The sequence below is a fragment of the Copadichromis virginalis genome, linkage group LG10 (genome assembly GCF_057382275.1).
Source record: "Copadichromis virginalis isolate Kocher_CV1m ecotype Utaka linkage group LG10, C_Virginalis_male_GT1.1, whole genome shotgun sequence".
Lineage (NCBI taxonomy): Eukaryota > Metazoa > Chordata > Actinopteri > Cichliformes > Cichlidae > Copadichromis > Copadichromis virginalis.
This window is the reverse complement of record NC_140627.1, coordinates 21,978,152-21,990,058: the sequence shown is the minus strand read 5'-3', so window position 1 is coordinate 21,990,058 and position 11,907 is coordinate 21,978,152. Positions and strand designations below refer to the sequence as shown.

At 37.8% G+C, this 11,907-nt stretch overlaps 1 protein-coding gene across 1 annotated transcript; it reads right to left on the bottom strand.

The window, feature by feature from the left end:
- Positions 1 to 5,418: 5,418 nt before the first annotated feature.
- plac8l1 (PLAC8 like 1) lies at positions 5,419 to 9,881 on the bottom strand. The gene is made up of 4 exons (XM_085470679.1): positions 9,723 to 9,881; positions 8,892 to 9,352; positions 7,238 to 7,374; positions 5,419 to 6,829 (listed from the first exon to the last, which is right to left on the bottom strand). Exons 1-4 carry the CDS (start codon positions 9,746 to 9,748, stop codon positions 6,698 to 6,700), a joined length of 756 nt encoding a protein of 251 aa, XP_085326805.1. The 5' UTR covers positions 9,749 to 9,881; the 3' UTR covers positions 5,419 to 6,697.
- Positions 9,882 to 11,907: the final 2,026 nt, after the last annotated feature.

Below are 11,907 nucleotides of genomic sequence, written 5' to 3'. Positions count from 1 at the left end.
GAAGAAGACTGAGCTTACTGACAGAAAGGGGCACTGGATTTAGCTGGTGTGAAAATGGTAACGTAAAAATGTGCGAGATGGAAGAGAAAAGCTTGATCATTTGAGAAAAGAAGAAGCAAAAGGGGAGGTGAAGTGTATGGTAATGTATGTCAGATATGTGGTTAATGAAAGCCCAAACACGCCACCCTTAGCTTCTTGTTTTTGGGAGCACATTTTGTATTTTATGTGTCAGTATAATGGTGGCGTTTCTGTAACAGTTCATTAAGAGCACATTAATGATACACCTGCATATATCACACAGACATTTCCACATCCACCCACACACGCACACAAACACAACTCCCTGAGGGGCTGTTGTCAATAACAGCCTGTGCTCTGCACCTGATGCATCTGTAGGGATAGTCGTCTTCATGCTGAAACAGCAGGAAAGAGCATCAGCAGAGATATATTTTATGGTTCCTGTCTGACTGCTGCCTTAGATAGAGCTCCACTGTTCCAAATCTTGACCTCTACTACTGCTCTGGAAATCCCAACTGTGACCCCAAATCAGCACTAAAGACTGATTTCACCCCACTGAGAAGCTGCAGGAATCACAAGCAGACAGATGCACCGTGATCTGGGGCAACACTGTCCCCTAATGGCTCAGACCTGGAGGTGTATCTGGTAGAGATGACGTAAGGCAAGGCTGTGCTCGTTGATCTAGTCATGGGTTAAAGATGTATTTGAGGTTTAACTGTAAGCCTGTAACGTTTAATTGATACCACTTGACATTTTGTGGCCTGCTCCATAAAACAACACTAAGTAATTCATTATACGGTGAGTTGCCATTTTATTATGTGCACCTAACTGAAAAGAATGCAGTCAGATCATACAGTCCAGCAGTAAACCTTTCATTTTGTGAAGGTCATTTTGTTCAATTTCTCTTGCAATTGTTTTACTCAGGTGCTGATTGTCCTTTATGGTTATTTCAAATGAAAGTATAGTGAGCCCCATTTATCCTTTCACTGATACAAATGGGGCTGACAAAATAATAAAGTTTATCAAAAGTTTATTACATTTAAAGGACTCTAAGAAAATGCACTAGCTCAGCTGAGTAAATCTGGCACAACAGAAGAAATATTAGCAGCACTGCTACTACACAAGTATGTAAGGAAATTACAGTAGTGCTTCATTGCAAGTTGGCTCGAGGCAGTTCCAGTTCACCAATAGGTACTGAGCAGCGAATCCGTGGGAGGATTTATCAATCTCTGCATGTAATCCAGACATAAAGCAAGTAAGACTGTACTAAGGTGGCAACGATTTTATGGTGCAGTTGTAATAAAAAACAAAACAAAAAAACAACAGAGCTACTAACAATGTGGGTGTTATCAATTATAGTACAGACTTGGTATTGTTTAGAAACAGGGATGGCACCAGAGTCTGCGTCTGCAGCAGAATGATATATTTTAGGCTGAAATGGTTTTATTTATTTTATTATTTTCAAATGGGACTTTGTAAGCTTTGTTGCCAGCGTTCATCTGTTTTCTTTTGTTTCTTTGATGTGCTTGGGTACACAGAAGCAAGGTTCAAGCTGTTTTTATGGTCGTCTGTGTAGAATGTGAAATCAGTGTCCACAGTAGGATGCACACTGGCAGGTAACCCTAGCAAAATGCAAAGCAATGTTTTGTTTTGTTTTATATGCAGCAATTATTGGCAGAAAATGCTTGCACATCATTGTGTTTAATCTATTTGTTCCTGCTTTAAAATGAATGTGCAAATCTTCTATGTAACAGGCACTATTCCACTCTTAGTCTAATAGTGATTAATTAAGTGTTGGTTAAGGAGAAGGATTGGGAAAACATTAAAAATGCACAAAATACAATCCAAAAAGAAAGACGTGGCTGCTTAAGAATAGCAGTGATATAAGAAAATGTATTTACATTCAGCAAATTAACTTATTATTGAAATGGGAATTGGACTTTGTGTAATATATGATTACATTTTAATATTCACATCGCTCCCTTTAGAAAGCAAATCAGTTTCTCTATTCTCCTATTTCCTTCGAGGCTGCTGCCAGGTGGGAGACCACATCGGAAAGCCTTAACAAATTTGCCCTTTGAGGACCCATCTGTGTGGCGGATAAATAAATTTTCATATCCCTTCTTTCTGGTTGGCATTTCAGGTTCAGGGAGCCACTGCAATCAGACTAGATTAATAATATGATTGAATGCCAGAGGAGGAATCGAGGAATACATGGATAAAAGAATAACAACAATATGGAAATCACATTCCATTAGCGGCCCAGAGGTGCGAAAAATATCAACATTTCACAACTACGGAACAGAAAACACAACATCCCCAGACGGAGCCCAACTATAAGGAAAAGGATACAAGAAAACCACAAAAGCAACAACATTGCACTTTTCCTCTTTGTGACTGGACAGAACCTGAAGTTGATGTTGAGAATTAAAAGAACATTGTGTATGTGTATGAATGGCATTATTTATTTTGAGCAATTTAATTCAGTTCAGTTCAGTTTCATTTTTATAGCGCCAAATCACAACAACAGTCACCTCAAGGTGTTTTATATTGCAAGGTAAAGACGGTACAATAATACAGAGAAAACCCCCTATGAGCAAGCACTTTGCAACAGTGGGACAGAAAAACTCCTTTATAACAGGAAGAAACCTTAAGCAAAACCAAGCTCAGGGAGGTTAAGAAACAAAGCATTTGAATCCGTTCTTTTAAATAATTTGACCAGTTTTCAATAACTTTAGATACTTCCAGGTGATTTTACTCAGTTTGAAACCTGGCTGAGCTAAAAGAACTTTTAAAATGCAACCCAATGAAATACTAGAATCATAAAGGAATATTTCAACAAACGACATTTATTAATACTGTGATGTAATTCTTGGTATATGTTCATACTGCAGAAGCAAGTTTCAAAGAATTATGACTTCTGAAAACTCTTTTTCTTTTAAATTTCACTCCAGGACGCTGCATAAAGCAGTTTAGAAGCAGGATATTATTTTAAACTGTCAAATAGGATAGTCCAAACACAAATGATCACAAAAGAGACATTTTGTCTAGACTTGTTCTCTAAAGTGAAATGTGTTTTTTGAAATGTCTGTTTGAGTTCGTGTCTTTGGTTTCGCTTTACATTGCGTTACACATGAGGACCAAGATATTCATGATATACTTCAACAACTGACTGTAAGCAGGACTACTCAGTGGTATTATTCAGTCAGTAGTCAGTAGTCAGTATGTCAGTTAATGAGGCAGTTGGCTGTGTTTATCAATTGGACTCACACACTTGTTTCATCCTGTACACGGAAATATATTTTTCAAACTCTTCAAAGCAATTATGTTTACTTAAGTAACCAAATGACTCCTTGGGTCAGACTTAATTGGCTTACAGCTTTCTGTTCTTCCCTGGCTTTACTTGGATTTAGTTTTAAATGGGACATTAAAATGAGATTTGCAGATAGGGTCCTCTGCTCATTGCACAGTTTGTGCCTCAAGGTCTGGGAAGCATTATGTTTCCTCACTTCATCTTTCCTTCACATCTCAGGGGGACTGATCACATAAATGGGTCTGGTGACCTTTGGCATTCTAGACACAATTAACCGGGTGAGTCACACATATCACATACGAGATTTCACAGTTACTTAATTTATAACAACCTTCAAGCTAAAAAATAATGAACTGTTATCAGTGAGCTACATCTAATATCCAAAACACGAGGAACATTGCTTTTGGAAAGACATCGTGCCTCCTGTTGTATCCTATTTTTATAAATGACAACCCGACTGCAGCCAGTATTTAATATATATGTGGTTCAGTGTCAGTGATTTGAATTTGGCTTTAAATTTAGAGGTGCAATCAAGCAGTTGAAGTAATACAGAATAATAAATTGGTTCGGAATGTGTTTAAAAACAAGAAGCTTGAAACACATGACTTCAAAGCATTATATTACAAAGAATTGAACTTTAAATATATTCATATATTAAATATATGTCTATAAATGTATTGAGTGAGAATTAGACTGCTCTCCTACATAGACTGTATATGAAAAATGGATATGGTAAAAAATTAAAGCCAATGTAGTGCTCGCTACCCTGGAGGGCAAAACATTACTCCATCATGCTGGCCAATAGTGGACAGTTGGTAGTACTGCGGGACAAAAGTGTTTTTGGGGGCTTTTTTTGCCTGTATCAAGCCAAGAATACTTGTACCATCTATCCATGGAGGAAATATTAAGATATCAAGAGAAACTAGGAATTTTGGCGCTTGTGATCCATATTTTGCCCGGCAGCTTTATTTAAATCCCTGAAAGTGGGATGTCTCTCTCAGAGCTCCAGTTCAGTGACATCTAAGTGTATCTTGAAAAGAATCACTCACCTTACACTGCTGCGACAAAGAAAGCTTTCAAAGTACAGACAGCTACATGTTTTTTCGATCTGGATGGGTAAATAATGGCTCCATGTGGGAGGTAAAGAACAAGATCTAATGTTTTGTTTATTTTGACACTTACACTGTAGGGCCAGAAAATTCCAGTAGTATTAATTTGTCACATTAATGTCGTGGTGTCCCAGTAGCTTTGATGTCATGTGAAAACTATGAATGAAGCAGGGGGCAACTCCTGATGGGTTGCTGATGGGGGTTTTGCTCTGAAATGCAAATAAACATTTCAAAAAGGAGGACAAAGCAAGGCGAGCTTTACTTTTTAAATGGCAAGTTGCTGGTCAGTTGCTTGCAGTATTCTTAAGGTTCTTAGTCAGAGCCACCTAACTCTATGCCACTAAATATGCAAACAAACAGACAAACAGTTAGGTTCCCATAGTGAATGACAATCCTTGACCCATCTGATCCTGAGGTTTCCCCTCCCTCAGAGGTCTGGGTGTTACATTTGATTAGGTGTTCAGGTTTGATAAAACATGATGGTTGTCTTGTATGATACTGTTTTTATCATCTGCAGAGCATTGCCCAGCTTTATTGCATTGTGTTTCATCTGATGTGGAAATGATCATGCTTTAATTCCATCACACCTCTGTTATTGAAAGTAATTATTTCTTTGTCCGAGCAATGGTCCAGTGTTCCTGCGAGACTTTGGTGAATACTTTCACAACTCCTTATGTTCAGATTAGTGAGCTTTTACATCCTGGTTGTACCACTCACTCCCACTGGATCAGTGGACACTACTGATAACCAGCAAGTCTGCTTTTTGTCATTCTATTGATCTATATATAACACCCTTTCATCTTTTTTTAAGTTATACTGTGACTTTTCTTCTTTAAAAAATGCAGTAAAATTGCATTTTACATACTTACATCAACCATCAGTCATATCTGGTTTCAAAACACCCAGACAGTAAAAGCATAAAAAAAAAACCACTCAGTTTGAAGCTTCACAATTTTTCTGCACTCACCAGGGGATGACTTCATGTTCAAACATATCTTTTATATGGAGTCTGTGCTTTCATCTCATTATTGCCCAGCAATAAGGTTTAAAACATCAAGAAATTGCAAAAGGTACAAAACATAGCAGACAGTGTTAAGCTTTGTTGTGAGTAGAACAACCACTGGAACAATGTTTAAAAGTCTAGACTGGTTACATGTAAGAATATATTACTATAGTCAATGAATGTATTGATTACAAACATTATATTAATCTTGGATAAAATCATCTTTCAGTTTAGACAGGCATGATTATGCACTAACAGAATGGCCGCATGAGGAAACATTACATTATCAAAAAAAAAAAAAAAAAAATATCAGCCTGTTATGTGCCAACCTGTGCAGGGCTGGTACTTAGCACCAACACCAGTAAACAGTAAAATTCCCTTACATATATAAAAAAAATTAAAAAGTAAAACTGCATATTTTGACAAGAGATTACGAAAACAGAAAGAATATATTTAGTTGTTTTTTTTAAATGAATGTGTGTTTTAGTTTGTTTTGATGTGTTTTGTTGTTCTCCATTATTAAAGTTTCCCAATATTAAGTACAAATTCCTAATGCAATCACACATCCTTTTTTTTAACTGTAAGGAGCTCATCTTGTTTCTGTGTGTGTTCTAGTTATTGATGTGTTAAAAGTGTCTGTGTGATAGCAGCTTCAGTGGTGTAGGTAACAGGCATTGTAAAAAGCTAAACTTACTTGAGTCTTTCTAAATTTTCATTATGTAAAATGGCACGCAGTTACCTCAGTCACAGAAGTTAACCCAGGCTGTTTCTAAAACCAAAATTATAGATGATTTAAGAATTATAAGTGCCGGAATTTAATGCTGCAGTAAAAAGTTGGTTAAGCTGATCTTTCAAATATAATTAATCGGATCAATACCTTCATAAAAAAACTGCTCTGCATTATTCTATATGCATTAATCCAGATTTAATGGCTTTTAACGATCTTTGAACTAACTACATTTAAAAATATCTGCAATTGAACAAAGGCAAGAAACTCATCTGTGTTGGTTCACGTCTTACAGATGTACCTTTAACACAGTGTATGCCATTACTTTAAGTTTTCCCTTTTCTATCACTTTTAAGAATTTGTATCACAGGCTTGTTTTTTATTATTCAAGAAGCCCTCAGGGGCAAGTTCAAACCTCAGAGTAATGATTCATCCTATTGTTCATACCAGTAATCTCTGCTGCTCTTCACACATTTATGATAAATTGAAAAAAAGAAGAAAAAAAAAAGATCTCATTTGCTGTTTCTTTAGGAGCATTCGAGTGTAGTAGACACATGATATGTCTGAGTCTTCATCCTCCACTTCATTTCTCTTATCATCTGACATACAGCCAGAGGGTAACAGCAATACACTGTAGTCCAGTCCTCACACACACTTCCCTGTGGATAAGCATGCAGGACAGATGAGTGCATGTCTACATGCAAACACATACAGAAGCACACACACACAACAACAATGTAGTGGGAGCAGGATGGGTACACGATAAGATGAAAAATGCAAACACAGAACTTCATTTACACAAATAACATGAATATTTTACTGATAACCACTTAGAAAGAAGCAGCACAAGGGTCAATTTTCCATTTACTAGAGTTGGAGTTTTAAAAATGGCTGAAACGTCACAGCACTAAAAACTGAGTGCGGTGGTGCAGTTTCTGTTTCATTGAAAACTTTATGGTGTTATGAACAGGGTCCATTTTGACAAATTTGCCTTCCTCTGTCTTCAAGGACGCTCTCACAACAGTACAGCATACTGTATACCTGCACACACATAGACACACACTCACCCGTATCTTGTAGCGCTCTCTGATCCCAACTCGAATGGCAAAAGTGGATCCTGGTAGTAGAGGCATGCACAGACACTCCCCGTATTGGTGAGCTAAACTCAGGTCTAAACAGCACGGCACGAGAGCCCCGAGAATACCTGCGAGCACAACGCAGCACATCATGTGGGTACATGAGTGTTTGTTTACGCCAGACAAAATCCTTCGTATATGTCTCTGTCAGATCCAAAAGTACATTTAGAAAGAGACAATGATGATGTATTGGCTCTTCATTTTGTAGAAACAAGTTAAGTGAAAAGCAAAATATTCCCAATCATTTTCAGTTTAGAAAAATCTACGCAATCTTAATTAAAAGAAAAGCTACTTAAAGCAGTTGTGCTGAAAATAAATAATCTTGTGATAAAAAATGCTTAAATACTAAATTGTTTTTGCAAGAGATGAGTTATTAAAAGTTTGTTAAAACTGAAATGATGCAACTGAACTATAAAATAAATGGGTAATATTCATTAATATTAATATTATAATTATAGTATTAACTATATCTCAATATATTGACATAACGCAGAATGCAAAGCACCGCTGGAAGAAGAAAAAGGTAGTAAATGGATATCTGAAACTGCTGCTATTTGAAATTATTTGCACTTGGCTCTAAACTAAGACTAAGTTTCAAACCTTTTTTTTTTCATATATGAATTGTATGCTATGGTACATCTGATGGTTTAGCTGAATGGAGTTCTGGATAGCTGGTGAATGGTCACCTAGTTCCAACGAGACTGCACCATCAGCAGCAGAGGCTGAGTGATGATCTGAGCTGGAATAATGCAAGTGAAACAGTAAAGCCCCTTAGGATCTCTGAGGGTGTCAAAGTGACCTCTGTGAAATATTTTATGTATTACAGACCATTTACAGCCACGATATTAAAAAAAATATATATATATTTTCATGCAGGGCAATGTACCACCCTATACTGCATTAAACGTCTGTTGCTATGGGAATAAAAACAGAAAATAAAGGCTTGGTCACCATAATTCCCAGCCCTCTGTCCAACTGAAAGCATGTCATTAAGGGAGGTCTATGTAGAAGGGCAACAGCATACCTCTGGAGAGCCTCCTCAAATGAGTTAATGCAGAAAGTGTAAGTTTATTGCAGTGGGGCAGAGGGCTGGGAATTATGTCGATCAGGCCTTTATTTTTAGCTTATATTACCATAGCAACCCAAGGATGGTCTTACAGTTCAAGAAGTTAAAGTTCAAAAGGTGGAGGAGCTGCTGTTAAAGAAGAGCTCTTATATGAGGTGTGACCATCAAGTTCTGTGACCTTATAGCGTCTCCCTTTTAATGGTCTCTTTGGACAGCATGGCCATTACTTTTAGATTGCTCCATATTTTTATGAGCTGAGTTGCTGTTTTTGTGTATCAGGTTTTTTTTTTACCAAAAGCTAGACAAAAATCTAATATGAGTTGAACCTGTTATGGCCTTCATTCGGCATTATTATTTAGAATAATCAATATTTATGTTTTTTTTTTTAATATTATTGTGTTTATAAAGTAATCTAAATTATTTAGGGTTAAAAGGAAATGTCACATTTGCTTACTGTCTTGTGGATGAGAGGCCTGGGCTTACATAGGAATACAGTATCTGGCTGTGTGTCTACATTACATGTTGTCTTGTCTCTGCAGACATCAAGCAGGCCAGTGCTCCAGTCCCCTCCAGTCTGAGTGATGGTGGTGATGGTGGTTTTGGTGATGCCAAGGCCGGGCTGCGTCACTACTGGTTCCAACGCAGCAGGGGCTTTGTTTGACCCCCAATTATCTTCACTTCCTGTGGTGACCCGCCCCACTTCCTTCTCTTGAAATGCTATTGCTGAGTCTGTGGTGAGCACCCCCACTTCTTCCCCTTCTTCCTCTTGTAATACAGATGTTGAAGGTGCAGTGAACACCCCCACCTTTTCCCCTTCTTCCTCTTGTAATACAGATGTTGAAGGTGCAGTGAACACCCCCACCTTTTCCCCTTCTTCCTCTTGTAATACAGATGTTGAAGGTGCGGTGAACACCCCCACCTTTTCCCCTTCTTCGTCTTGTAATGCTGATGTTAAAGGTATGTTTACTAACGGTTCTGCACTGAAATTAAATTTTGAATAAATATATTGTTAGATGGGTTCACCATCATCTAAATGTCAACTGTTACTCAAGTGCAAGAGAAACAATTTCAAATCAGCAACCTGGCCACGTGTTTTTCTGCATTAAAAGCAAACATCACATTGAGCTTGGCATTTTAATCCAAGAAGTGCAAATGCAGGAGCTGCAGTAACAACAGATTCAAAAGCTTCTGTTTCTTTTTTTATTATGATTTATCATAGAGGCAGAAGAGAATAAACACAGCAGCATTATTAAGTTGGGTAAGATAAAAGAGCTGTTGGCTGTAATTCTGTGTTCAGCGCTGACAACAATGTGTAGTGGTGGGGACAAAAAAACAAAAACAAACACTTACTCGTATGTGACTGTTGCATCCTCCATGACTAGCAGCTACTGGCATCCAGACAGGGGTAAGACGACGAGGCGAGAGAGGACAGCGAGCAGGGAGTCAGCAGGAATGAGGAGGTGGAGGAGGGGGCGGAGTGGCACTTTCCCAGTGAGAGGGTGTGCATCAGAGCAGATAAACCAGCAGTCAGATGGCTCGGCCAAAAGCTGTGTGACAGAGATAAGTCTTGTAGTTTTCTTCCGTCTGAGACTTTGCCGTGCACCCTGCTAATACAGCAAATGCAGACTTGGCAGATACACATCAGGGTGCATGAACATGAATGTCTGGAATAAAATAATGTGGATGCAAGCGCGCACTTAATACGAACACGCCAGCAGGTCTGCAAATCTTGCAGAAAGAACTGAAACCTACCAAAAACAAACTGAGAAAATGAGGGAAATGCAGTAAGCAGGAATTATTTTATTGTTTGATAAATGGTGGAAGTTAAGAATAAGCTCAAACAAGAGCGCAAACCTATTCTTTTGTTTGACCTGTGACTGATGAATTTAAAACCACTTACAGTAAATGTTACGCTTACCCTTAAGGTAGAAATACAAGTCTATAGAGTGGAGTGCTGGGAAGTGAGAGATACAATGAATTACTTGTGGTTTATGTTTAGAGGCAATGTGTTCATTTCCTGTGTTCTCTTATTGACCTTTATATTTAGACTGACATATTTCACGTCTGACAGCAGGTAACGAAAAGCGAAAGAGGGAAGCAAGCAGCACTTTGTACGTGGTGGAGAGACATGTAGTGAAACTAATGATGGTTTGGACGCCAAGACGGTTCACACAGAAGTACACCCGAAGAGAAAAGTGAAGGGGAACATAGTAAATTACTAAAACATTATACTGTTTAATTTGAAGTCCACAGGATTAAAGCAATGCATCATTTTCTCATGATTATTTTCACTGTCATCCCTGATTAAGTCATTCTGTAAAAGCCTTTCTAAGAGATAAAGGCCTGAAGCTTGTGCTTTTCTGTCCACACTGGAATGTTTTAAGTTTACCTGAACAGTGGTCTCAGCTTGGATCTTTTTTTAAATCAAATTCCATGTCAGTCTATAACGCCAGCTTAGTTTTTTGGAACAAGAAGTTACCATCCTTGGGCAAGAAGGTAAGACTGGCAGGCTTGGCTAGCACCATGCACAAACACACATATCTGCCAATTAGTTCTGCATCACAAAACGATTGATTCCACTTACCTAAACCAAAACTTCTTAGATGGGGGGCAGAACTTGTTTCTCTGTGGAGTTTACATGTTCTCTCTGTTCCTGTGTTGGTTTCTCCCACAGTTCAAAAACATGGCTAAAATAACTGGTGTATCTAAAAAGGCCATGGATGTAAGGTGGACACATTTTTTTAAGTGTAAAGAATAAAGTGCTGCATGAATGTATAGTTAAAGTGTGACTTGTAGTTAAAAGCTCTTTGAGTGGTCTGGAAGACTAGAAAATAAATGTGATTATATTATATTACCTTTGCATCAACAAACACCAGAAGCATTACAGAATAATCTAAAAGGAAACAAATTACAGTCATTTTCTTCTGAGCTTACTGAGAGCAGAACTCAACAGAGTGGTTGAGGGAGGTCATAATATTAGAGTGGGAAATGTATTTACAAGTTCCACACATGCAAGATGTCCTGTTACTGCGTTGAGTGCACAGATTTACTCGCAATAAGCAATTTTTGTTCATTATTGATAGTTGTGAGGATTTTTGCAATCAGCGAGCATAGAGTTAAATTATTATAATGGTGATAAATATTGAATTCTAATTGAATTTTCTCACCATTTTCACTTTAAAAAGCTCTGGACTATATTGTGAAAGCATTAAATATGAGCAGCCTGTGGAGGTTAATTCCATTAAAAATGTTCCAAAAGGGACCAAAAGCACAAATGCAGTGAGAGCAGTTTTCAGGCCTGACAAACACCTTGGATGGTGTGCTGGGAGACCTGTCAATCAAATCTATTTCCATCAGGCTGTAAAAAAGATTTTTTTTCCCCAAATATTGCACGTTTGACATTTTAACATGAGACTCTCAGACTCAATTTTTCAGCTGCAAGATTGTTGGTTGATTCTGATAAAGAGGTAGAGTAACCTCATGCACAGTGTGTTTATATTTTGTTTTAGAACAAAGATTTGGTGAATTAACAGAA

Bases quoted from the DNA above. Each gene is read 5' to 3' on its own strand.
- plac8l1 (XM_085470679.1), bottom strand. From the start codon at position 9,748: ATGGAGGATGCAACAGTCACATACGA. The intron at 9,353-9,722 runs GTAAGTGTTTGT...ATTTAATTTCAG, and splicing joins GATGCAACAGTCACATACGA to TGCAGAACCGTTAGTAAACA. The intron at 7,375-8,891 runs GTAATGTAGACA...TTGTGCTCGCAG, and splicing joins CTGCAGAGACAAGACAACAT to GTATTCTCGGGGCTCTCGTG.